The sequence below is a fragment of the Saccoglossus kowalevskii genome, chromosome 8 (genome assembly GCF_978046115.1).
Source record: "Saccoglossus kowalevskii chromosome 8, keSacKowa6.1, whole genome shotgun sequence".
Classification (NCBI taxonomy): Eukaryota; Metazoa; Hemichordata; class Enteropneusta; family Harrimaniidae; genus Saccoglossus; species Saccoglossus kowalevskii.
The window spans coordinates 22432150-22457565 of record NC_140648.1 but is presented as its reverse complement, the minus strand read 5'-3'; the positions used below and the strand labels follow the sequence as shown (position 1 = coordinate 22457565).

At 35.9% G+C, this 25416-nt stretch overlaps 1 protein-coding gene across 1 annotated transcript; it reads right to left on the bottom strand.

Moving 5' to 3' along the window:
- Window positions 1-1396: 1396 nt before the first annotated feature.
- LOC146739425 (uncharacterized) lies at window positions 1397-24898 on the bottom strand. The gene is made up of 39 exons (XM_085502353.1): window positions 24840-24898; window positions 18879-18958; window positions 18517-18544; window positions 17936-18091; window positions 16560-16682; window positions 16280-16355; window positions 16090-16133; window positions 15338-15499; window positions 15156-15234; window positions 14320-14366; window positions 13671-13835; window positions 13209-13281; window positions 12993-13045; window positions 12588-12764; window positions 12309-12381; window positions 12053-12099; window positions 11782-11955; window positions 11522-11680; window positions 11268-11337; window positions 11114-11163; window positions 10865-10978; window positions 10344-10466; window positions 10022-10189; window positions 9725-9883; window positions 9449-9604; window positions 8619-8688; window positions 8165-8211; window positions 7904-8056; window positions 7626-7692; window positions 6927-6973; window positions 6530-6676; window positions 6172-6444; window positions 5925-6071; window positions 5529-5801; window positions 4941-5210; window positions 4488-4775; window positions 3933-4161; window positions 1899-1954; window positions 1397-1613 (listed from the first exon to the last, which is right to left on the bottom strand). The coding sequence occupies exons 2-39, from the start codon at window positions 18945-18947 to the stop codon at window positions 1561-1563; spliced, it is 4665 nt and encodes a 1554-aa protein (XP_085358479.1). The 5' UTR covers window positions 18948-18958; window positions 24840-24898; the 3' UTR covers window positions 1397-1560.
- Window positions 24899-25416: the final 518 nt, after the last annotated feature.

Sequence of the window (25416 nt, the reverse complement as noted above, 5' to 3'; positions counted from 1 at the left end):
ATCCCGACTGGAACCAGTTTAAGTACGGTGTGGCGGGAAACATGTACACATTGAAGAGTACATTTAACACGGCAAGAGATAACAATTATTTGTAAATGTTTCCACAATTCATGATGACCTAAAACAAGAAATAAGGCAGAAGGTACCATATGAGTTATCTAACATAAAAATATTAAAAAATACAAAGTTGGAGGGAGGTTGTTGGTACAATAAATGTCATTCTCGCTCCCAATATAGCGGGCGTCGTTTCAAAGGTGACCTGTACATATTACAGGAAAGTTAATAATAAACCAGCTGTTGTTTTAGTTGGTGTAGTGATGTGATGAAGTCAGAGAGGGGCAGTAGAATGTTCGTAGGATGTAGGCAGAGTATGGATGAATTGATGGATATGTTGGTTGACAGCGGATTATGATAGTACGGTTGCCTTTGAATTTTATGATGGCAATCCAGCGCCAGTATGGACACAGACCTGTTGTATGAAGAGCTTGGACTACGACCAGACACTTCGGTTGGAGCGCTAACGAGCAAGTAACTCCGTTTATTTCTTAACGGGAAAACAGAACCAACATGGCGGGGAAAACACAACGAGAGAACAGAGCATGCGTAGCAAAATGTAAAGCGAACACAAGAGGGCGTTAACATGATCGTAAAATCAATAAACACACATAGTGGCGCAGAATATTGTCACCTATATTGCCTCTCATCAATACAAATGGGTCTAGCTAACTCATACTGAATTCGGTTGTCGAAAAGTGTGTATGCTATATTAACCACATTTTTTTTCATCTAAACAATTAAACCAAGGTTTTACCAGAGAAAGACTAACCTTAACATTGAAAAGTTGTTTTTGCAGATATAATTGGCGTGTAGTCAAATATGAATTTCAGATAACATCAAGTGTCTTCTTAACAAGGCAATTATTACCCAGAATGACACGTGCTCAATGTTTTCGTATCACCTTTTTGTTGTATACTATAATGTTATTGTACCCTGTTGTGTGTTGAATAGTCTACAATTGGGTATGTTTTAACTTTACTTCAATGGTGGTCATATTGTTGTCGTCCGAAAAGTGATATACATAAGCTCAGACAAGTGATTGACTACCAAGCGTGATCACAATCACGTCACAATTAGCATGTATTGTCCATATTATAAATACGTCATCTAATGTATTCTGTTTCCTGTAACACGCGCACGTGCTGAGATCTGGGATGACATGTCGATAAAGATAGATACTAATAGATAAAGGGAAGACAATTTATTGTAGGCGAAGTAGAAATATATACCAATTAAGCTGTCATCGTGGTTAACAAAAGTAAGATGTACAATAGCATCAGTGGCACTATCATCATCAGCAGCAACAACAACAACAACAAGAAGAACAACAACAACAACATTATTTACAGGCCGAGTTTATTTGAATAAATTCAAAGGAACGATTATTGAATATTAATTAGCTGTCGTAACCAGCCATAGTTATTGATCGTATAGTTTATTTGCGAAGAAGGGGTTTGCCGATTAAAGGATGACTTAAATAGATGAATTCAATCAAGTGTTAGCTCAGCCTATTGTCAGTCTTTCAGCGGTAGCCTCGAGCTCGACTGCCTCGATAACTGTAAAAAGAAATGAAATAAATTATTTTAATTTTATAATATTTTATGGATGTAATAATCACCTTTATTGTCAATAACATCCATATACATGGTATATTTTATGTTTCACATGACTTGTTTTTACAGTAGTTTCCAAGTTTAACTTAAGGCAATTCAAATTTCCCATCAGCTTTCTGAGATACGTAGTTGTATTAAATGTAGAAGATTGTAACTCGGGCAATTTTGTCATTTGCTTTGGTCCGAATATCTAGAACATAACAATATACGTTGTTAAATAAAACGTACCTGTATCCCCACACAGAATCTTTGTGCACACCCAGGTTCCATCGCTCGTACAGTAACTGTCAAAGGATATAATCATTGTCATTAGACTGATGTAATTTCAGTAGTTGGTTTACATGTGTTATTATAATAGTTCAACTGGCCACTATAGAATCATTATACACACAGACTGTTGACTGCTTGGATTGGCACTTCAGAAACGTTGATTTGACATAAGGCTGAAACGGATCATTAAGCACGAAGCCGAATTTGGTGGATACGTTTTGGTAACGAAATAGGAAAGACAAGGTAGCATTCATTATTTTGTGTCGACTGCGATTTGACATTATCAATCAAACTAAGAATGTTATAATTATAGCAATCGCTTTAGAACTTTTTGCAAATTTATTATTTCTTCATTTCTTTCTTAATTCCCTTGACATTGCATAGGGTCCTATTATCATCCAGAATGGATTTCTCATAAGATCGTATAGAAACATTGAAATGACCATCTGTCAGCGCCCTCGTGATCCAACCTGGAAAATGTAGCGTTTTAACGTTTATAAGTACTTGGTTGTTAAACGTACTGTAAAACATGTCGAAAAAGCGGCATGCAATTTTAGCAAATTGTGGTAAAATGTTGATTTAGCGAATCTCTCTTGTCATTGTTGATTTCTCTGTTTGGCGGCCATTTTGAATTTATAATAAAGTCATTAGCGACATCTTGAATTAGCGAATGAGTTCTCTCGCTAAATTCGCGAAAAATACATGCTCGCGAAAAAAGACATGTTTTACAGTATGTATTCAAAAGCTATAATAGTGATGATGCAACAATATGACTCAGAACCTGGTTAATAAGAAATCATGCAGTGTTGTAGTTGCAAAAAACAGTGTCGGCCGGCACAACTGCCACATTACTGTAAATTACTCAATTGTTTGAATTCAACAATATATATATGTAATGCAGCTAAGAATAGAAAATTGAGAGACGTGACACCAAATGCACCAAATATGTGTATAGCAGCGAGATTTAGGTTCCGGTTACGGATTATGAAACTTATAATACGACCGGTGCCAACAGTCACGGCTATTCGATAGCTCTGAGTACAGTCCTGTAGGTTGGCCTTCTTCCAATGATCATTCAGCACAGTCCGTAGAAGTGGCATTTTTCGGCCACAAAAAAGGTATTTGTGATCTCTAGATTTGTCGATAGATGTTTTAGCTGGTTACAATCATGAAAACTGCAGAACGGTTCTCCGCCATAAATTTGTAGGCGGGTGTCGAATCCTCTGTCTATGCGACTTCTCAGTACTGTGGGGGCCGAATGATCAGCGGAAGGAGGCCAACCTACAGGACTGTACTCGGGGCTAGGCTATTCGACTACATGACATCGGAGCATTGCTGGCTTTGTTTTATTTGGAAAATTGTTTATTTTATTTGGAAAATTGTTTTACAAAGGGTAAAATGTGGGAATTACCATGCAACCAATTATTGATCTTTTTCGCAGTTCAATAACATGTTATGAATGTAATGATAGTAACCAAACATTTGAAAATAGTTTAATTGAATAAACTGCCATATTAAGTACAAATATTTGGACAGAAAGATTAAAAATAATAAGCCCTAGACAGGGTGTATCATAACTTGTAGAGCTGTTTGACACTCGCTCATTTCTGTCAATGTCACTAAATATTTTTGTAATACTAACACAGTTTGTTTACTCCTAGTGGCTTCATCCGCTCTTTTGAAGTTGCTTTCGCTTACATGCTTACTGGTTGCATGTACGTTTTTTCAATTTACAGATGCGTTATGAATTGAAATGTCCCAAACGATTGGCATGTCAATATTGGGTTCAACGCCCACACTATAACTGAATCCATCAAGCAATGCAACAAAATTAAACAAGAATATATAATATATGTTTGAAAATAAGCGACTTCGAACCCAGGTGTTAGCATAATGAAATATAGCTTTTTGAATAAGAATTAATAATAAACGTATCTAGTTCATCTTTAGTATTACGTAACGAAATGTCCACTGCATTCACTAATAACCTACCAGGTATTGCAGTCTTCTTTCCTTTCATCGCCCTCCTGGTAAATCACGCCCTCATGGAAACATGGGAACACAGGATCCATACAAATGGTACCACATATTCCAGAAGCACAGCATTTTTTCTTCCCCTGGCAATCGGTATCATCTTGACATTCATAGTAGCAGTAACCCTTTGGACGGACAGCGTCGATAGATGGTACCATTGGGCATTGTCCGGGTTTATCAGGTTGTTCTGGAAGGAATCATTGTGGCGTTCAGAGAAATTAATTTTGCATATCTAAAATAACAACCTCATGGCAACTCTCAGGTGTTCAGGTACGAGTGCAGCAATCCCAAATGTGTCTGTGTAATTGAATGAAAAGTTTGTAGGTAATAGTCGAAGCGGGGGAGTCGTCACCTGCGCATGCTTCAGATGGCCATAGCGTGTCATTGTTTACAAACAAGCGTCTACCCATGAGTCGTTATTAGCGTGTGTTGTTATCGTTGCCTGGGAATTCCCGCGCGTGCGCAGGTGACGACCCTCCAGCTTTAACATAATTAATGTATATAAATACTTACCATCACAACAGTATCGAACTTTGTAATCATGACATTGGTCACCAGCTGGCTGATCTTTGTCAAGACAAACAAATCCAGGATCGACATCGTGATGTAGGAATACCTGCCCCGTGCTTGATGAAGGTTGTTCAGTGGCGGCGACAACAACTTGGATGAATAACGGATTTATACACATTTCATTTGGATATTCATCTTGGATTACGGCAGTGATTTCACGATCTGCATCTGAACCTTCACATGGTTCATCGGTGTTAAACCATTTTGTCCACTTGTCACAATCTGGCTGTTCTGTATAGTGATATTACATAAATTAACATGGTTAATGAGACGAGACAGTTTTTCGCTTATAATAAGTATTCAATTCAAAGTAATACTCAAATTCAAATATTCAACGAAAATAACGTAAAAACATATAACATATTATTTGTTGTGAATATTTGAATATTGATTTACCAGGACAACAGAATCTGACTTTATAATCTTCACATTTCTCATCGTCCTGTTCTTCATTCAAACAAGCAAATCCATTAATGATATCATTGCTGAGGAGCACATCGCCTGTTAATTCAGCTGGTATGCCATCAATAGTCTGGGCTTGAATTGCGCTGGGTCGTTCACACGTCTTTTCACATAGTGTTGCTAGCGTTTCTAAATCGCCAATCCCTTCTTCTGGACTGTCTTCGTCGAACCATTGTGACCATTCACCATCACATGGGGGATTAGCTGTTTGAACAAAAATTACACATATAATACTGCATATTATACAATCAACGTTATCGGACATACCACAACGAGGAATCAATGTTTTTAAACACGGGACAACATCTCAACAATATTTTTTTAATACGAGAAGAATATTTGTTACATACATATGTGTCACCTCTGCAGAACCTTCCACATGTTGACTTAATCTACGACTATAACCTCACTGTATCCTATAATGTTGTACTTCTGATGTACACATTTGTGAGGAGCTACACTACACACTGTCAATATTCCTGAGATGTTATTAATATTCAGTTAGTGTGTGTGTTATATTACCTGGGCAGCAGAATCTAACTTCATAATCAAGACATGTGTTATCTGGTTGATCTGCCATCTGACAAACAAATCCCACTTCAGGTGAATAGTGCGAAAATATTTCACCAGTATCCGCAGCAGGAATGCCATCTAAGGTCTGCACTTGTATCGCCGATGGATTGGAACACATTAGATCTCCGAATTGCTTTATTAGATCTTGAGTCGTTTCCCAGTCCCCGGTAGTTCCTGGGTTATCTCTATCGAACCAGATAGTCCATTCCCCGTCTTCACATTCTACAAGTGAAATTAAAAATTGTTTTGTTTTTGTTCACAGACTTTTGACTAATACGTGATTAAAATCATCGATCATTGCATAACACCAACTTCATGATGAGACTTGGATAAGGTTGGATTCACCTGTATTTGGGCAACATACAGCAAAAGCATCAGCAGGATGGATAACACAATGGTAACCAAATGGACACTCAACTCCACCGCGACCACAGTACACTTCAGACCCATCCTCACCAATTAATGGAAATCCCGCGGAACACGGTGACACAACTATTTTAAAAGAAATTGTTGATTAACTTGTGACTCAGAAAACATAACATGTGAATGTATACCGGTTTTCCTGTAATATACAATATAATAAATGTGTTACCTGGACAGCAGTATCTCACTTGATAGTCAAAGCAAGTGTTATCTGGCTGATCTGCCATCCGACACACAAAACCAATGTCTGGTGAATAATGCAAGAATATTTCACCAGTATCTTCTGCAGGAATACCGTCAAGGGTCTGCACTTGTATCGCCGATGGATCGGTACACATGTTATCACCATACAACTCGATGGCAAGTGATGTCGTTTCCCAATCTCCGGTAGTCCCTGGGTCATCTCTATCGAACCAGACAGTCCATGCACCATCCACACATTCTGCAAGTATATTGCAGGCATATATTATTCATGAAATTTTAACGATTCGCGAATTTCATGAACTAAATGATTAGTGTGCACTCACCTGTATTTGGACAGCACACTGATGTCAAGTCAGTTGGATGGGTGTAACAATGGTAGCCAAATGGACACTGCTTATCAAAAGAATCACAACTAACGGGACTCCCATCAGCACCAATTAAAGGAATTCCCATAGGGCAAGGTGGTTGAACTGTAAGATCACAAACACCCACGCAGTAATTATTAGTGAGCTGCAGAATATGTATTACACACATATACAGGTGTGATATTAGAACATTAGGTAGCCAAGGTGCAGTTAAATTAAATGTTATATAAACTGTACTGCACCTTACCCGTTTACCTAAGCTTATCTATGCAAATTAAAATTATGGAAATATTTGTACATAGTGACAGCCAATCATGTTTCAGTTTCAGTAGCACTTCTTGAAAAGTTAACTTACCACAATCTGGGTCCGGTTTGCAGTACCACTTGCCGTTTCTACATTCGCTAAATAGATTTAAACAAACGCAGTTTCTATTAACTGTTCCAGGAATAATGTAATACATACTACAAGGTACAAATTGTTATCTGCTATCGTTGATGTAATTTTGATTAGGCAAATGTCTAATCTATGACCACTGATGGCCAATCTAATGGTAATACGGGCACAATACTGAAAGCATATTCGAAATTACTACACAAATGCCCCCGGATAATGTCGCGTCAATGTTTATGTCTTGTCATAAACGGTGGTTACAGTTAGTGTAAAGTAATAATATTATTATTGTTTTTTTTCCCGATAAGCAGTGCCCGATGTTTACAGCAGTGCAAACATGTTGAAATTTGTTTCGTGTGATGTTATACAAAGTCACTGGTGTCATTCACTAGGAGAGAACCAGGTTTGCCAGAACGTTATTTTCAGCCAAGCTGATTCACCATCATGGGTTTTGTTTTCCACTGATTCTGCATGAGATTACAGTGCCAGTTGTAGATAATGTTGGCGCTAATAAATGTTTAGTTCGAACACATGTTTTATACATGAAACATTGTTGCACTTTTTGTAAAACATTGCAATCCGGGAAGCAATTACGATATTGTTACATTACACTCACTGCGGGGAATACATGTGTAGTGTGGAGTAGACGTTTTTGCTGCTTACCATATTTCACAGTTTTCTACATATGTTTCAAATGGTTTGTAGTAAGTACAGTTCTTTTCACAGTAACCTAAGAACAAATATAAAGAGTTTTATAATAGCGTTTGTCGAGTAGTGTCATGTAACATCAAATCAAATCACTACATATGACAAACGTCATAGCACCGGGCATGTAAATATCATCATTATACTAGTATAATGTTAACACACAAATAAAATATCATGTGATATATATTTCTTAATTATACCCATACCATTTCCAAATTTAAACGCTGAAATACCTTCAATATAATGTCCACCCAGGCATGAAGGAGGCGGGCAGTTTTCAATGTCCGAACAGCAAAGGTAATCCTGATCAGAATTTGCAATACACTCGTCGCACGATTCCCAGCACACTTCCGGTACAAAATCGATTGGACAAGGACATGGTCCACCTGTGAAAACAATCATTGTTACACATTGCAACACACGAAAACAATTACAGTCGAGCAATTCGAGTGTGTATGCACGACATTTAAGAACAAAACAAAACATGTACTCACCGCATGCCGGGTCAGGTCGACAAATCCAATCCCCTTCTCTACAAACGCTGATAAAAAAGTATACAAATGTTTTGTTCAAGAATATTTAAATCTAGTCTACGATTGTAAGTTTCGTATTAGTTAAATCTAATAAGTCTAATAGAACTTAAAAGGCGGTAGTCGTCATGCCACGCATGCGCGAGATAAATGGGTCTCATATAAACAAAGATGGCGACGTTGCAGATCAACGAGTACAAACTGAGACGTTACCAAGATTTAATTAGGTATTTTTTGGTGTTTGGAAGGTATCAAAGGAGGTAAGTCGCGCTCAGATTAAACCTCGTACTCATGATTATATTAGAAGAGCGCATCGGATTGAGGGAAAATAAATGTTTATCAACACAAATGTCGCACATGCGCTGTGCTACGACTGCCGCGCTTTAAGCAAAGATAATCAGAAAAACCAATCTCTTACCATATTTCACAATCTTCGTTTACTACATCTCCTGGCGAGTAATACTCGCAGTCCAACTCACAAAATCCTTCTGTGAAAATTAAAAAAAAATTGTGAGTGTCTATAACTATTAACTCTTTGAAGCGCACGAGTCAACATGTGTCACCATTCGCAATTTCTTTATATTTTCAAATATTTTTAAGTCCATTTGACCCAAAATTAGAAAAAAATAAATAAAAAAATAAATATACATCGGCAAAATATTGTACTAAGGTGTTGGTAAATGTGGTCCAACGATTCTGGCAAGCGAGATGTTTGATTAGATCAAAAACACGATAAACGCTCATGTACAGGTTGTACAGGTCATATACGGGTTCTCTGGGGAATATTAGCATATTTTGTGATAGATCATCACCGAGCACGGCGTTGCAATTCCGTGGATATGGTATATCCATTATATTACGTTGTATGGTGATATTCTCTTGAGTGTGTAGTAGATTTCATATATTACACATATTGCGTACGCGTAGTATGTTATTCGCGGGCATTTTCTCGATCAATTCGCATATAAATTTACCATTTTAGGCAATTATAATTACTACAACGGGGTGATCGGTACTTGTACCTGGATTTCTATGGTCTAGTTAGTTGTTTCCACTTTACACTTTTGTAGTCGTAATTGTATTATTATAGTCAATTCAGTTCCGGGACATAAACTTAAGCCATTTAGTGCCGGGCATATAATACATGATTAAAGCCAATGAAAGGCTAGGTTTCGACTAAGCACAGAAAAACAAAGGTCAGCTGGTATTCTCTCTAAGCTGTCGTATATATACTATAATTTCAATTACCTGGCGTGTATACTCCTCCAAGACATGCTGGTGCCGGGCAGCTACCGTCGTTGCAACATATATAGTTTGGCGTCGTTGATGCATGTTCATCACAAACGTCACAATTCAACCAACAAACTTGACCCAGAAATCCTTCAGGACACGGGCATGGTCCATCTTGTTGTGGGAAAAGATATAATAATGATATTCATGTGATTCTAATCACATGCACTGATGTGTGTTAATATACATGCAATATCTATGTCATTACGAGTACACAGGTGACGTGTTGCTTACCGCAATGTCGTCTACACGCTTCTTCCGTTTCAAAATTATTGTTGTTTCCTTCACATCCTCCGTATACGAACTCTATACACTCATTTGTTTCACAGTCAAAGTACCATCTGGAAATGGAACCTTTACACGGACCAGGATCAACAGGTAAACAACAGTCACCTATAATATTGAATTTAAAATATTATCATATATCTGTTATTAATTATTACTGAAATGAATTATATCATTTTGTTAATAACCCCAGCATTTTAGGAATTCATATTTAAAACAGGGATACTGCATTTGCACATTGCTTACCTCCGCATTCTTTTTCACAATCTGCTCTAGTATGAAAATTGTTATCATTCCCCTGACATCCACCGTAAATAAATTCTTTGCACTTGTTATCCCGGCAATCGTGATACCATCGTGGAAAATATGCTTCACACGGTCCAGATTCAGGTTCAAGACAGCATGGGTATTTATCTGTATAATTAGATACCAAGCTATTACTATTTCTGCAATACCTCGTTAATGACATTGTATACATATTGCGACAGCTCGAATCGTACAATTTGTACAAAAATATGTTAGTTCAGTATATATGGCCATAATACATTTCTTACGATCATGACCCTACCTGGACAACATACACCATATTCAAAATTAAGCACACAGGAATATCCAGTCGGACATTCTGTAAATGCGCAATTGTACGGGTATCCAGTTTCAGCTAACAAGGGCTTTTCGCATGGAACCCAGTCTGTTGGTAAAAAAACCAGTGTGTATATTATACAATAGTTGTCAAATATTACTACGATCTGATCTAAATCAGTATAACGATTTCCTGTCAAATTGATGTCCCAAAATGCTGGGTTTTGCTATTGTCCACGGGTGCAACAAACTGGCAAAAAGAAAAAAATGTAAACTCGAAGCTTTTAACATATAAAGTAAAGCAAGTGAATAACACGGAATACATAGCGGGGTAAATTATAAGTTAATTCAAAGTAAACATATTTTAATACTACTGTTGGACTAATGTTTGTAACATAAATGTAGCACGTGTTCATAACGCGATTCATAGAAATTGCTGGTAAGTTTCAACATCAGAAGATCAAGTGAAATCAACGTTCATATCATAATGTTCGACATAAATCGTACCACTGTTACAGCATATTCCTTTGATGCATGTGAAGCCATATACATTCAGGCAATCTACATCTGACGAACACGTGACTACATTACCCAATTCGTCCGTTTGTGGAGTAACACAAGCTAAAACAAAAATCAAACATGAGAATAATAACGTTATACATTTCCCGGCGCCAGTACTGTTTATGTAAATTACCGTCTGCGCATGCAATGGACACGAAAATAACATTATACTGACGTAAGCAGAATGTTTCTTACTGCAAGATGGGTCTGTGGTACAGGGGTCCCATTTGGCGTTTGTGCATTGACTGCAAAAAAAATCAACAATGTACATTAGACACCACAAATTGCCTACGTAAATATAAATGAATTGCCAATCGATTTATATACAAGGTAATTGAAAAGTATATACCATTCTGTGCATGGTGGCACTGTTATAGTATCTCCTGGCATAAAGTATTCACAATCATATCTACAGTAACCTATAAAAACAATAGAAAACCACAATGATGGGCGCACATGTAGTACATATTGTAATATATTATACATGGATGAACATTTCCGGTCATTTGTTGAATCAAACACAGGTGCTACAGATGGAGCACATTCACACTTGTATGTCACATATACTGCACGATCGAAAAAAATAACGTGAACATAACCCACCAACAGTATTAATGAATCCTACACAGCCTCCTGGACACGCTTTCTCATCAATGCAACAAATGTCGTATGGCGGATGGTTCATACAATTGTCACAGTTGGATAGGCATACTGGAAAGCTATCTATTGGAATGCGGGGACAGGGGCATCCAATCGGATCTCCTATGAACAGAACAAACGGGAATCACGTGAAATTAAATGTACGGTGTGTCAGATTGTACTTCATAGCAGTCGGTTAAAACTAATTAATGTACGGTACTCACTGATAGGACAGCACACCGATAGACCACTCGAATCTAGCGCAGTGCATTCATATCCTCTAGGACAATGCTTTATTCTCGTTGCATAGTATTCTGATGTCAGAAGAGCTCCTGAACAGAACACTGTTCCAACACCATCTTCTACATAAGGATCACCTCCGTTCGGACATATTTCATCTGGAAAGAAAAAAACATGAATATACGTTTTATATACTATACTTTACTGATAATTGTAGGTACAATAACTGTTGTTTTTATTGATGTTGTTACTTACCACATGGTAATTTCTCTATGCATGCCATGGCGCCGTCTATACATTTACTGAGAATACGAACAAAATATTTACTAGTGAGTATGTGATCGCCGATCCATGTGCTACAATCATAGTTTCGACAACAGGTTTTAAGATGGGTTTGCTAATTATTACTTCACGTTCACTAAATATGAGATTGAATGGAGAACATTGAAGGAGATGCTAAGAAAACACACTGTGTTTTAGCCGACATTTTTATTAAATCTGTGATACCCACCATAACACACAGTCTGGCATCAGAATCACTCCGCCATTCGGAATCAGAACTCCATTAACAACGCAATCCCCAGCTACAGATATAAATAAATACACATACAATCAACGCTTAATGTTACCAATTATCCCGTATGATGGCATGCGACAAGAGTTACGGTTTCACACCAAGGTTTTCATTTTTATCCAGTCCATTGGCATCGTGTCGGTGAACAATAGTTGAAAAGAGAATTGCAATAACAATCACCACTGAAGACGATTTGTATTGAAAGGGAAGACTTACAAATTGCTGGACAGCATATACTGTATCCGAGGTCTAAAGGATGGCAAAAATAATCAGCCGGGCAATCCCCTTGTGTAAGACCCAATGGTGCATCCAGTGGAAGTGTACAGAAATTAACATCTGTTCCCGTACTCGTATAGTAATCATCGCCATTGGGGCAGATGGGTTCTGATGGATCTATAAAAAAAGTGCGCTTGTATTAAAAAGACAGGCAACGACAACTTAGTAATCGTAATAGGTCATACAACAGTGTACTGTATCTACAAACAGTATATATATAAACACTTGCAATCATTAATCAATTGGTTAATTTTCTTCATCGACCAGAACTTATATATGTTGCCATATTTATTACGATAACGTTTGCTTTTGAACTTTTAAGTACCAAATATTACCGGAACTTACCACAGATAAGACCAGGAGGATACAAACATACAAATCCACCATCTCGGCATTGACTGGGGACACAATCAAAAACGTTAGTGTAGTGATATTGCACGATTGTCAATACTACTTGTTCATGTCATTAACACGTACAGGCAGATACCGTATACTAGCGCATGAGCAGTAATGGACAGCATGTCGTTAACTGAACAATAATAACAAATGTGTGAAACCTACCAGAGAGCGCAGCCCCATATCACGGTTCCACCAACTGGGTACGCAACGCCGTTATAATAACACATATCATCAACTGGTAAATAGAGCAAATGAATGCATATAAAATTACGGTCGTGAACACCCAGAAATGATTTTTCTTTACTCTAAATAAGTTACGTTTAACATTCTAGTTAGCAGAGAAAAAACACTTGCGATGATGTGTATATGTTAATTAATCCATAATATAAATGGCGAATAAATTAGTGACTTTTTTATTTATTTGTTAAAAGCTCGCTACTGCTGCGCAGAGTAGATCGTTGTATAGCGTTTCAAAATGTAATTGTGATAAAATGTAATATACGTCCGTTGTATACGTCGCATGGGACAGTATACAACACGGCACGGGACAGAAACTGTGACGCCTTAACGTCTGATTTCGCAATGAAAGACGTTAACATTAAAATAAAATATGTAAATACTTACGTTTCAGCGGGCAGCACACACCATACGTACTCGTTATCATGTTACAGTAGAAACCACGTGGGCAGGTCTGAGTTAATATACTATCGACACCAATTGCAACGGAGCACAATGCATTCATGTTTTGGTCGTCTTTATAAGGTTGTACTCCACTGGGACACATTTTATCTACAGATAATAAATTCAAAATTGAAGTCTAAAATCTAAAACCGACTAGTTCAAAACAAACTGTTTATCTACAACTTTAGTTATTACAATTAATCTCAATTCATCTCAATTCAATGCGATATGAAAATGTCTATCGCATGATCACGTGCACATGGTGCATTCATTCAATTTTATGATGTTTATACCATTATCGAACGGTAAACGTCACACGTCATCAATTTATGCGTATTTGAAAAGGACACCAGAGAGAAAGAGCGTTACGAGAATTGGCAGTCACTGACACGGTTAGACGCCATTCCCAAGTAGCATAGATCATAATATGATGTGTCTTTATGAAAATGGGACTCATGGGGTGTATTATCCACTCGCCCTCGATTTGTGGATCCTACTAGTCCATGACGTCACTAGCGTCAACAAACAAGTGATATCATGTGATAAATCATTTTCACATTTCATATGCAGAGGTTAATGGATATACACTTACCACATAACGGTGTGTCCTCACATGTAATCCTACCGTTTACACATTGACTGAAAAAAAACAAAGTCAATATTATAATGACATCTGGATTATGACAAACATGTGCAACATTATAACTTGATAACGACAATACGAAGTAAAGTGACATAGCAGAAATGCCCGGATGTCAAGACGACCGCAGGAGATCAAACCTTAAACTATGTATGCATAAAATGACATCTTCGTCATCTGTGTGATGTATACAGTATTGGAAGCATTTAAATGACATCAACAATCGAACAACAACAAGTTTGGATCTAAGTGGAGCAAATATATGTTACCAACCAACAATTTAGACCGCTAAATAAATGTACGAGTACGAGGAATTGAGAGCTGTCAGTTTATATTCGACTTGCAGTTTTTGTGTGACTCATCCCCACTATACTCATTAAAGCCGGTGAACTTATAATGAGATGAAATTTAAACATTTAAAGTACCAACATTCACGAGAATTGGCTTATGGGTAAACAAATCATTTGTCTATTTCTGCTGCTGTGGCCACTAAACAACATGATCAAGTCACGATTTTCATTATCTTCAAAGCATCTGATGAAAAGTTAAATAAAAAAATTCATATTCAGAGTAACACTTTCCCTATGGGGTCAATCTAAACTAAATAAAAACTGGTGTGAATATATTTTGAATAGGAACACATAATATCAATATAAACATAACAATAATGAAAGCCGTTTAAGGTCTTGAATCCCTAAAATGTAATTAATTTATATGGAATCCTAATAAAGATATGCTTCCAAAAGTTAATTTTCATTTTAAATAGTTTCTTGCGTATTTTAACTCACCATGCATAACACTCGTCGTCAATATAGTAATCACCATTTGGTATATAAGCATTATTCACATAGCAGCCCAAAGTAGTATCTGTCGGTACAACAAATATAATATATTAATATTCATAATTGAAAGAGTAAATTTATACTGTTCATACAATTGTGGAAACTGAATTATATTAAAAATATTTTACCATCAGGACAGCACAGAGAATATTTATAGTTGGTATCTCCGAGACAGGAATACCCGAATGGACAGTCTTCTATAATAATGGATCCCGTTTGAGGAGTGGTACCACAAAACACAGGATAACCATGTGAGGTAAAATGAACACCACCGGGACATGGATGCACATCTATGAAAGGAAAACTTTATAATATAATTTCATTTCTTTATCACAAGGCAATTTGGCACTGTAATGTACTTGAAACAAGCTTGTTTAGACAACAATAACAATGTTGTACAATGGAATGATACAATATCCATGAAGAAGTACCGACTTCAAGATCATTGGAGCGAGATTGATCGTAAAGAAAATCATAAAACTTTATGAAAATTTCTCTAAAAAAATTCTGTATAATTTGATTCGAAATGCTGATAGTACATTATTAAGTTGCTTAACTAAAAAGGTATTAGTGTAAGACAGTGATGTGTAGAAGTCTATTCTAAATTACATTTCATCATGTGAAGTAAGTTATGTAAGAATTTATATATTTATAATAATTCATAATATTGTGTCTTGGTTACTGTTTGTAAACATGAACAATCAAACTCAGTGTATTGAGTGCGTGTACCATGGTAATTAAATTACTTTGCAATTTAACGTTCACAAATCTCTGAAATATGAGTCATCTTTTATTAACATAGTAATGATTGATTTCCTATGAACTAAAAAAGTATATAATTTAAAGGATTTTGTGGTGGAAACTTTTTAATGCAACTCACCGCAAATCTGTACAATGCACCTAAACGCCGTGCCTTGACACTGACTGGATAAAGAAAGTAAATTATATATTAAAAATAATAACACATACACAAATAAAACAGAATTCACTGCCGTGTTTGCTTTATATTACAATAAACGTGTATATTAGATGAAGCATGACATTATATACTGCATTGTACCCGTACATACCACAGGACACAGTCTATTATACGATAAGCGCCGTCTGGCCAGACTGAACCATCACTCATCAGACACCCGTACGGCTCTACATAAAATGGGGTTAACAATATACAAACGTTACTCCTATTGATAACCAAGGCGAAACCGAGGTAAAAAATAAGCTATGATTTCATTGACATTGCATGCCCACTGTTTCTGGGATGAACTTTGTTATTATTATATCGAATAAAGCATATATTGGAATGACATTGTATGAGTACTACATTAGACATTAATATCAAATTCTCACTTGTTACAGCAACCTTGCAACAATCATCACAACATTTTTCGGAGGTACCGCAGTTCCTGTCACTTATGCATGGGATACATATTTGGTCATCATCAACAATTGTTGGACATTCGCCAAGGTGATCTGAAATTAACAAAGTACGGTACGACAATATCATCAGAAGTAGCAATATTTGATAAACGCGTTTTTTTTATTAACTTTTTAGCCAAATTGTGAAGTGGTGGATATCTAGCGTAATTACGGTATAGAAAGGTGATAACTAACAATAACTTTGCTAAACTAAGAACATGCTGGACAAAGCAAACATAAACAAATTAAATAGCTGTTACAAATAAATAAACAGATAGCAGATGATTACATATTGAACCATTTAATTTGATTAGGGAAGTACTTGTTGTATTCAAGCCGTTACTTATCCTTAAAAGCAAATTTGTGTTTATTTTTTATTAGAAGGGTTAGAGACGTGATGAATATTGAACAGACAACATTGTCACAGTCAAAATACAACAAAATGGGGGGGGGGTTGGAGTATAGCAATTGTCATTCTTTATTTTGTCCTAACAGATGGATAAACATCGTTATTTGTTGTGCCACATTCTAACTCATGTTTTGATATCAAGATCACAGGGTGTATCGGTTAGATTTTCAAACACATGTCAATAATTTGTAAAAAGCTGAATGAAATATTTGATTTGTAATTAAAATATGTCTATACGCAGACGACACTTTTGACGTTCTAAGCTTAGCCGAGATAAAAACAGTTTGACAACATGAGGCGGGCAATTCCCAGCCTGAAGACTCGAATCATGATTGCATCTTTATATTTAAGTTTGTTACAACCTCCTTGGTAAAAAGGTGTAACTTTGAATGTAGTACTATTGAAATCGTAATATTTTACGATATAACAAGAGTGAAAATATACTGGAACATTTACTTGCGTGCAAAAAATTCTTCAGTACGGTTTATTATATCCAAGTCGTATTATAATGAGTTAAAACATCAATGATATTGACTCATAGTTGTATTATTAACTATTTTTGACGTATTACAAAACATACACTTTAATGATTACCACGTCGATCTAGCTTGCGATTAACCCGAATGCATAATTTGAGCTGTGGATTAATGAACAACATTAAACCAGTAAACAAAGGTAAGTCTGCTGAAACATTTCTGTGTTCCAATGTTGCAATAACATATCCAACCATAAATCCTCAAACAAAAGTCTTATAGGGAAATCTACAAGTCCAAGATCACAAAACAATTGATCGACAACCATTGATAAAACGGTCACCAAAAACGAAACAATAAAATGACAATTACTTTACAATATATAGTCAATAAATAAGATGGTATATCAGTTATGGTATAATTACCCGAACAATCCAATACATTGCCGTCAGCATCATAGTATATAGCGTTACAACCACCGCAGTAATCAGCTTCACATCCAGCATAAGGAAGTTCGCATGACGTCACATCACAAGGATCCACTAAGCAGTTAACCAATGATCCATCGGAACATCTCAATTCTAGAATAATATTTTAAATATATGAAATGATTTTCAACAACACAGTCGTCACTACAATCTACACGATGCCTGATATAGCAAATACTTCACGATAAATTTCTATTTTACAAACATTTTATTAAATATGGTCAATGAAGGTAAATTTGATTCAAAGTATGCAACCAAGAGTGAATATGAGTATGTTGGAAGAAAAATCAGCCGAGTCCGAGTCATCATTTATATTATGACAATCAACCCACGAATGCAGATTAGGATATAATTTATATCACTATTAATCAAAGCTCTCCAAATATATTGATATTGATTTGGATAATATCATATCCAGGCTGTCACTTCACACTATCGATATTTGTAACACACAGTGTAGTTTTAAATAATCAGGTATATCGAGTTAATACGTTGAAACAATGAACACAAATACTCACCAGCAGTGGCGCTTATTATTTCAACTTGCTGGTATGTCGAGAAAAAGAAAAGTACGGCGTTAGGTTTCCATTGAGGAAGGCAATAGATGTGATATACAACGTAAATTAGAGATGGCATGCGTAATCTGGACGTAAAATGTATAGAGAGAGTAAAATTGTTATTATACTACATACACTTGTGTTTTTGCACTATCTAATGTTTTTTCACTTAGGTATTGAAATGTTCCCAATATACAGTGTCTTGGTAACGTGCATTCAATTTAAGCTTCTGTCGAAACTAAATTTTCGTTTAAGTGGCCCAAGACAATCAGGGGCAATATATATACAACAACGGAAATGAGTATGTATTTAATTATACTTACCCTTAAACCGCGTGCATTTGCACAGGCAATTACGCATGTGTAAACTACCAATAATAAACTTAACTTCATATTGCAGACAACTGAATGAAAACATGGTGCAAAGTTAAGTGTTAGGAAAAATGTAAATTAATAAAGGCGATAAGATAAAGCGCACCGATTCGCGGAATACTATGAGCAACAGCGAATGTGATTACACTAGTGCTTCGCCTCGTTTTGTTTCATTAATGGATTAAAGGGCATGTTTATATTTGGAGTAATTTTTGATGACATGATTACTATTTTGTGGAGTTCATTTTATTCGTGGTTTTCACACGCTCCAGGACGGGTTGTCGCCTATACTACTGACGAATTGAGATATAGTAAATTGTTGCACTGTCAAGACAAACAACTCAACACAGTCAACAACCAGCTCTAACGGAATTTGCCAACTTAAGAGCACACTAATAGTATACGGATACTTGGTAAATGTTATCAAACCCATAATATTTAAATATGTTGAAGGGTGGTTGTAGTCGCGCCGCGTCCTGTTCGATATGGGACTCATAGCGACATACACAACGCGTGTAAAATCCATTGGTTGCAATACATTTAATTCGAAGACGCGGCGCAGCGCGACGACCACCGAATTTTAAACGTGACTTACCAACCAATGTTAGATAACCAATCATACACTAACAAAGCTATAAGGAGTGCACTCAATAATAAAAAGTAAAATTCAATAAATTAATAAAGATTCGAGATTTGCATGTTTACTGTTAATTCTATTTGTGAATAATAAAATTCACCAGATGTTAATAGTGTATATACCATTTCAGCAACAACCTTGTATCCTGTTTTATGCATAATTACTTTCTACCAGAAGTTAATAAAAAAGGTACACAACCAAGCAAACTGATTAATATTTGTCGAAAGAACATACGTCACCGTGTAATTAATTTCCCCATTAAGGTCAGTGCTGCTGAATGCAATGCATATTAAAATGTATTTATGTTTTGATTTAAAGCGTATCGAATCAGATGATTATTTCTGTGGGTCTGAAGTTATACATACGTTTGGATTTTCGTTAGTATTTCGTTACTCGTTCAAAATTTACATGAGAGAACGTACTCTCGCAGTAGGGTATCGAATAGAACACCTGATTTGTTGGTTGGCTGGCTGGTTTGTTCATTGCAATTCGGATTGAGCGTAAAAAGATTACACAATTTGTTTAACTTCAATGCGAGGCATAGCCGCAAGGGTATGTCCGTCACCATGTTGATTTCAACAACAACATTCACACTGTGCTGAAACAAATACAATTCGGGATTTCACGAAAATAAATGATAGACAGCGAATCAATATTCAGTTAACGCGTTAACGCTGAAGGTTTGCTTGTTCGGTAATACTTTCAGTACTTATTTTCTAAGCTAACAACCTCGATATTATGAGTCTACGAGGCGAAGTACCATATCCACTGAGTGAGGATTGAAACCACATTAGTCACTGTAATGACAGATTGTCGTTATAATAGGGAAACCTTCAAAAAGCACGGGAAAGTCAATTTTTTTAAGTTAATTTAACTCACGTAAAAATTTTAACAAAACTTTTAATGATATGAAGATTCAAATAAATACGTTGTAGTCATTCATGTTTACAAATTTTAGAAGCATTTATCTGGTCAAAAACATAGAAAGGCCGACAAATCCTGAAACGTATGCAATCAGAAATGTTCATGTACAGCGTAATGCTGGTTTATTTTTACCCATGGCAGAAATCGAACAATTTGAAATTTTAACAACAGACCTTGGCAGTCGGTCTGTTTATTGTTAGCTGAGATTTGAAATGTTTTCATTAGTTGTAACGCATTTTAGTACAAAACATATTAAAATACTGTATTGTTTTTTTCCGTAAAAGCCCTGTTTTTTCATGTAATTTAAGCAAATGTGTCGATATCACGGTCTTTTGTTCATGTTGGAAAGCAAAAAGAGAGATCGGCGATTTAGCCAGAGATTACGTCTCAAAATCGCCCAACGTTTATAATCACGAATATTACTACATAACGGTCTTATTTTGAAATAAATAACCTTAGCAATCGATTGTTTATATTCGCATAGTATTATATGAACACAAAATTATTCGAATTTATACGTATCACAGTAAAAATATTAATAGAAGTTCGGTTTTAAATGTGTAATTTCGTTCTCGCAGTACAGTAGGACTGTCATGTGACTTAAGACCGTGACACCTAACTTCATGTCAAGTCTAATGCGTGCTAAGTAAGTAACACATATAAAGTACGCATCTACTTATTAAATATGCTCCAACAACATTTCATAAGACTAACCTTAAAATTGGACCGTCATCTGCCGTGTGTGTACTATGGTAAAAAATCGCTACTTTATACACTAATACTTGCTTTGTCGGTACATAAAATATTGATTAGTCATCAAAATAATAATTCAACTAGTATCGTTATTAATACGGTTTTTCAAGAAAATTCCAACACATGCTTGTAATTTATGTAAACAATATAAGTAATAAAATAACGAAGTGTACGCCATACGGTCCTTGAGAGAACATATTGCACTGCGTCGAATAGAACATCTGGTTAGTGATTAGTTTGCTTGTTTCTCGTTCTTTTTAATTAGATAATTAAATATTATTGAAGTTTCAGACAAGAAAGAAAGTATGTTTGAGGAAAAATAATTTACAACTTTATTATTTGCGTGGGTGTTATTTATTATTCAACATAAATTACAAATACATAGTAAACATGTAAAATTGCACATGCTGTACTGCGAGTGTATCGGTCGCACTATCACGTTTGGTTCAATTATAAAAACAGATCTTTTCAGTTATTAATCATGTTTTTAATAGAATCCCATGTGAAATAGGTAAAAAAGGGTTTTGAATTATGATTGTTGAACAATTCCGGATAATACGCATACTGGGTTTGTGATGTGCGTATTTTTTGCAAATTTTTGTTTTCCAGTGGCGTGTCATGTAATGTTATTGACTGATTCATGGTTGACATTGATTCGAGCAAACAAATAATTAAACAAAACATAGAATAGTTACTTGCGCATTTATAAATATCGCGGCATTTACATATTTTAGAAACGCAATAAACCTAAGACAGCAAAGTAACGCATTTGAGGTTGAAATTATTGACGTTATTGTCTGCGTTTTCCATATTTTTAAAATTCCGCTTCGAGACCATGTGAATCCATGTGACGTAGGCATGATATATTAAATAACTGTTGGAACATTTCTATTCATAAAAAAACGGTTTATCTACAATCTTGACTACAGATGACTAGATAACAGATAAATTGACGACACGGGAATGTACGTGTCTCCCGATACACCTGTGCTACAAATCGCGCCACCTAGCGGCGATGCAACACAATAAAAGAAGAATCCCTTTTCTTTCTGAACACGAGTTTTGTATCGTCGTCGCCTGGTTGTCAACCTAATTTTTTGAGAACTAGTTTATATGATGAGCGTTAGTAATAAAATATCTAGTAAACCTGTTTTGCTTTGTAATTTTTATTACAAACAAATATTTGCCGCTGGCTTTTTCGTTTCCGTTCGGTGTTTGGCTGCATTCCCATGGCGTGGATTATATCTGCTGACAATACGTCTACGCATTCGTTATTCCGTGTGCGCATATTATTATGGTTCAATTTAAATACGACAGGCGGCAAATGAATACGTTGGTCGTTTATGGCGGGCGCTTTTTACATGTATGTTTTATGTGTCAGCCTACATGTGTTGCCACGTCATTACAATTGTTGAAATATTGTGTTTCTAGAATAAAAAATACTAGTCAGTCTTTGAATCCGAATCAATGACTCGTGCCGTACATATAGTCTCGCTTGTCAGACTTTGAATTTGCAATACTCGATGATAATGGATCCCCTAGGGCACCACTCGCGGTGAAGCTGCGTGAAATCGTGCTCTTGTATTACCATTTCAGATATACAGCCAATATTTGTATTAACCAATTGCCCAAAATATATATATAATGTCATCCAAAAATCTACATTCTCTTTAGATAACTGGATCGTTATTTGATGCAGGGAATCTCTTCCAAAATAACTAATTCTTGTTTTCACCAGCTGATTGACATTCACGTACAGCCTCTTTAACGACCAGCATTATATCTATATATTCTGTCCATTTTATGTGCATGATTATTTGGTATTATTGACACAACATCTAGTAAACAATAAGGAAAATAAATTGCTCTACGTTAATGATGTATCTATATGTACGACTGACGAGAAGCTCAAAATAAAATTTACAATAAAATTTTACATCAAAATTAAACAAACTAATATATATGAATATATATATATGAATATATATCGTACATGCCATGGAGTGTGAGCTGTAGCTCAATAAATGAATTGTTCACATGACAGTTTACACGCTGATTTATTTCGGGCTATTTTTTCTAATTATCACTGAATCGGGATTGAACATAGGCGTGATTCTGCCAAATAGTGCGATGTATAATTAACGCACAATCTTAAGTGGTCAAACTTAACCAGACTGTATTGCAGATTCCACGTCTAAACAAAATCTCACGGAATTTCTCAAAAATTTACACATGATTTACTATCGACAGGATAACGTAATTAAATATCCGGCGACAATATCCATAAAAAACAATACTCTGTGACCCCAAACCGTTTATCGTCGGGATACGCTGTATATTACAGGACGGATTCGGTGTACTGTAAAAATTTATTAATAATTAATTAATGGTATTCAAATTGTAATACTGCAAACAATTTTGTTTATAATATATATCCCTGTAACAACACGTGTTAGCCTGCATTATGCTTTCATCTCAAATACAGTGGTGTACAATGTTCCCATGATGGCATCCTCCGAAATATTACATTTCAATATACATATACTCGTATAATCTCTTAAGTATATTCATATACTTACGAGATTCTGTCAGACAAAACATGTTGCGTGAAATTCTCGTGTATTTGTAGTATAGTAACACATTGACACCTATTACGTTATCGTCACCGTTATCATTCATATTGTTTCCGTGACTTTTGTTATACTCTACATTTTCGGGCGTGTCGTCAACTTCCATCGTTTGACTATTGTTATCATTACCACCATTTTCATTAATGTCGTTTGCTTCATCTGTTTTATCAAGAGTAGCAATAATAGACTGATCAACAGGTATTGGTTCAGGGTCTGGCGGGTTTTACTATTTGGAAGAGAATGATCGCGAACTGGGTCGTTTGAAGTTTTCCGTTGACTTACTTGGCAGTTTCTCATAATATGTCCCTTTTTTGACATCTGTGACAAACAATATCATCAGTTGACAATTAGATATTCCGCCGCTCATGAGTGACACCGTGATGTTTATTTATTTCGCACAACATATAAACTTGACGGTGAAAGGATTTGACGTGTTTCAGCTCGCGATCGGGTTGTTTGCACCCGAGTGGAATTAAGCGCAAATTGCTAACAACGCGGCCATACTTTGACAGTTCAGTTTGAATAATGTGATTTAGTATATATGGGAGTACACCTGAGAGAATTATTTTAGTGGCAGGTTTAACAAGGGGTTGCACATGGGTAAAGCAGTCTCCCACTGACAGACCAGCTGTACAAACAGTTTCCACAGCGTTCACAGAGTCGAGAAAAACAACAACACTTCCGCTCACTCGGGAAGCGGCAATAATATTCACAGGTTTGAAAATAACAGAAATACTTTTAACATATGCTTCAATTGGTATCCCATCAATTGATTCGCATTTCAGACCATGTTTACGTGTTAGCCCTGCAAAATGGTTAACACCTTGGAAAGGCCCCACGACGAGCAACTAAAAGTGAAAAACAAAATCAACTAAAATACGGTAGATTTTTACCGAGAAAACAAAATGAATAAACGGCAGTAACTAAGAAGTATTTACAAAACGTATTGGAATAAAAGTAGTCACTTACTAAGTATTTGAAGCAAAGAAAACGTGTTTTTTGCACAGCTCTAACAACGCGTGGCAGTCATGCTAGCTATAACAAAGCATTTTTAATTATGCAAATTTATGTCAAACAACACTTGGCATGTGATTCACCTGGTCCAGGAATGTGCTGTTCCACTGAAAAAAAAATTGACTATCCTGCAATATGGCAGCTTATCAAAAACTAGGCATAGTACTTCCAGAACTACCTATTTGAGCTTTTATTGCTAAACCAATCGAAGATGTGATATAATATTACCTTTATTTCACAACAGCAGCTTTCATACTGACATATGGGGTATTGTTGTTTGATTTTAAAGGTCGCCTTAAGTACCCCTCACAGTGCATCAAATATCAATGAAGATGATTTCATACCAGTATGTCATTTAATTATTCTTTTGAGGAAATAAAACTTAACACTCACCATATCACTCTACTAATACCTCCAGATCACCATTTCTCATGTCTTCTTGTAACTGATAGGAATATATGGCTTTTATTTTTTCCTCTTCATATAGAGCATTGAACCAAGTCGGGAAGCCAGGGACCTGAAAAAATGTTTA

Excerpts from the sequence above, each read along its gene's own strand:
- LOC146739425 (XM_085502353.1), bottom strand. The coding sequence starts at position 18,947 with ATGAAGTTAAGTTTATTATTGGTAGTTTACACATGCGTAATTGCCTGT. Across the intron at positions 13,046-13,208 it reads ATATGGGGCTGCGCTCTCTG|TCAATGCCGAGATGGTGGAT; the intron begins GTAGGTTTCACA and ends TTGTGTCCCCAG. Across the intron at positions 10,467-10,864 it reads AGGAATATGCTGTAACAGTG|ACTGGGTTCCATGCGAAAAG; the intron begins GTACGATTTATG and ends TTTTACCAACAG.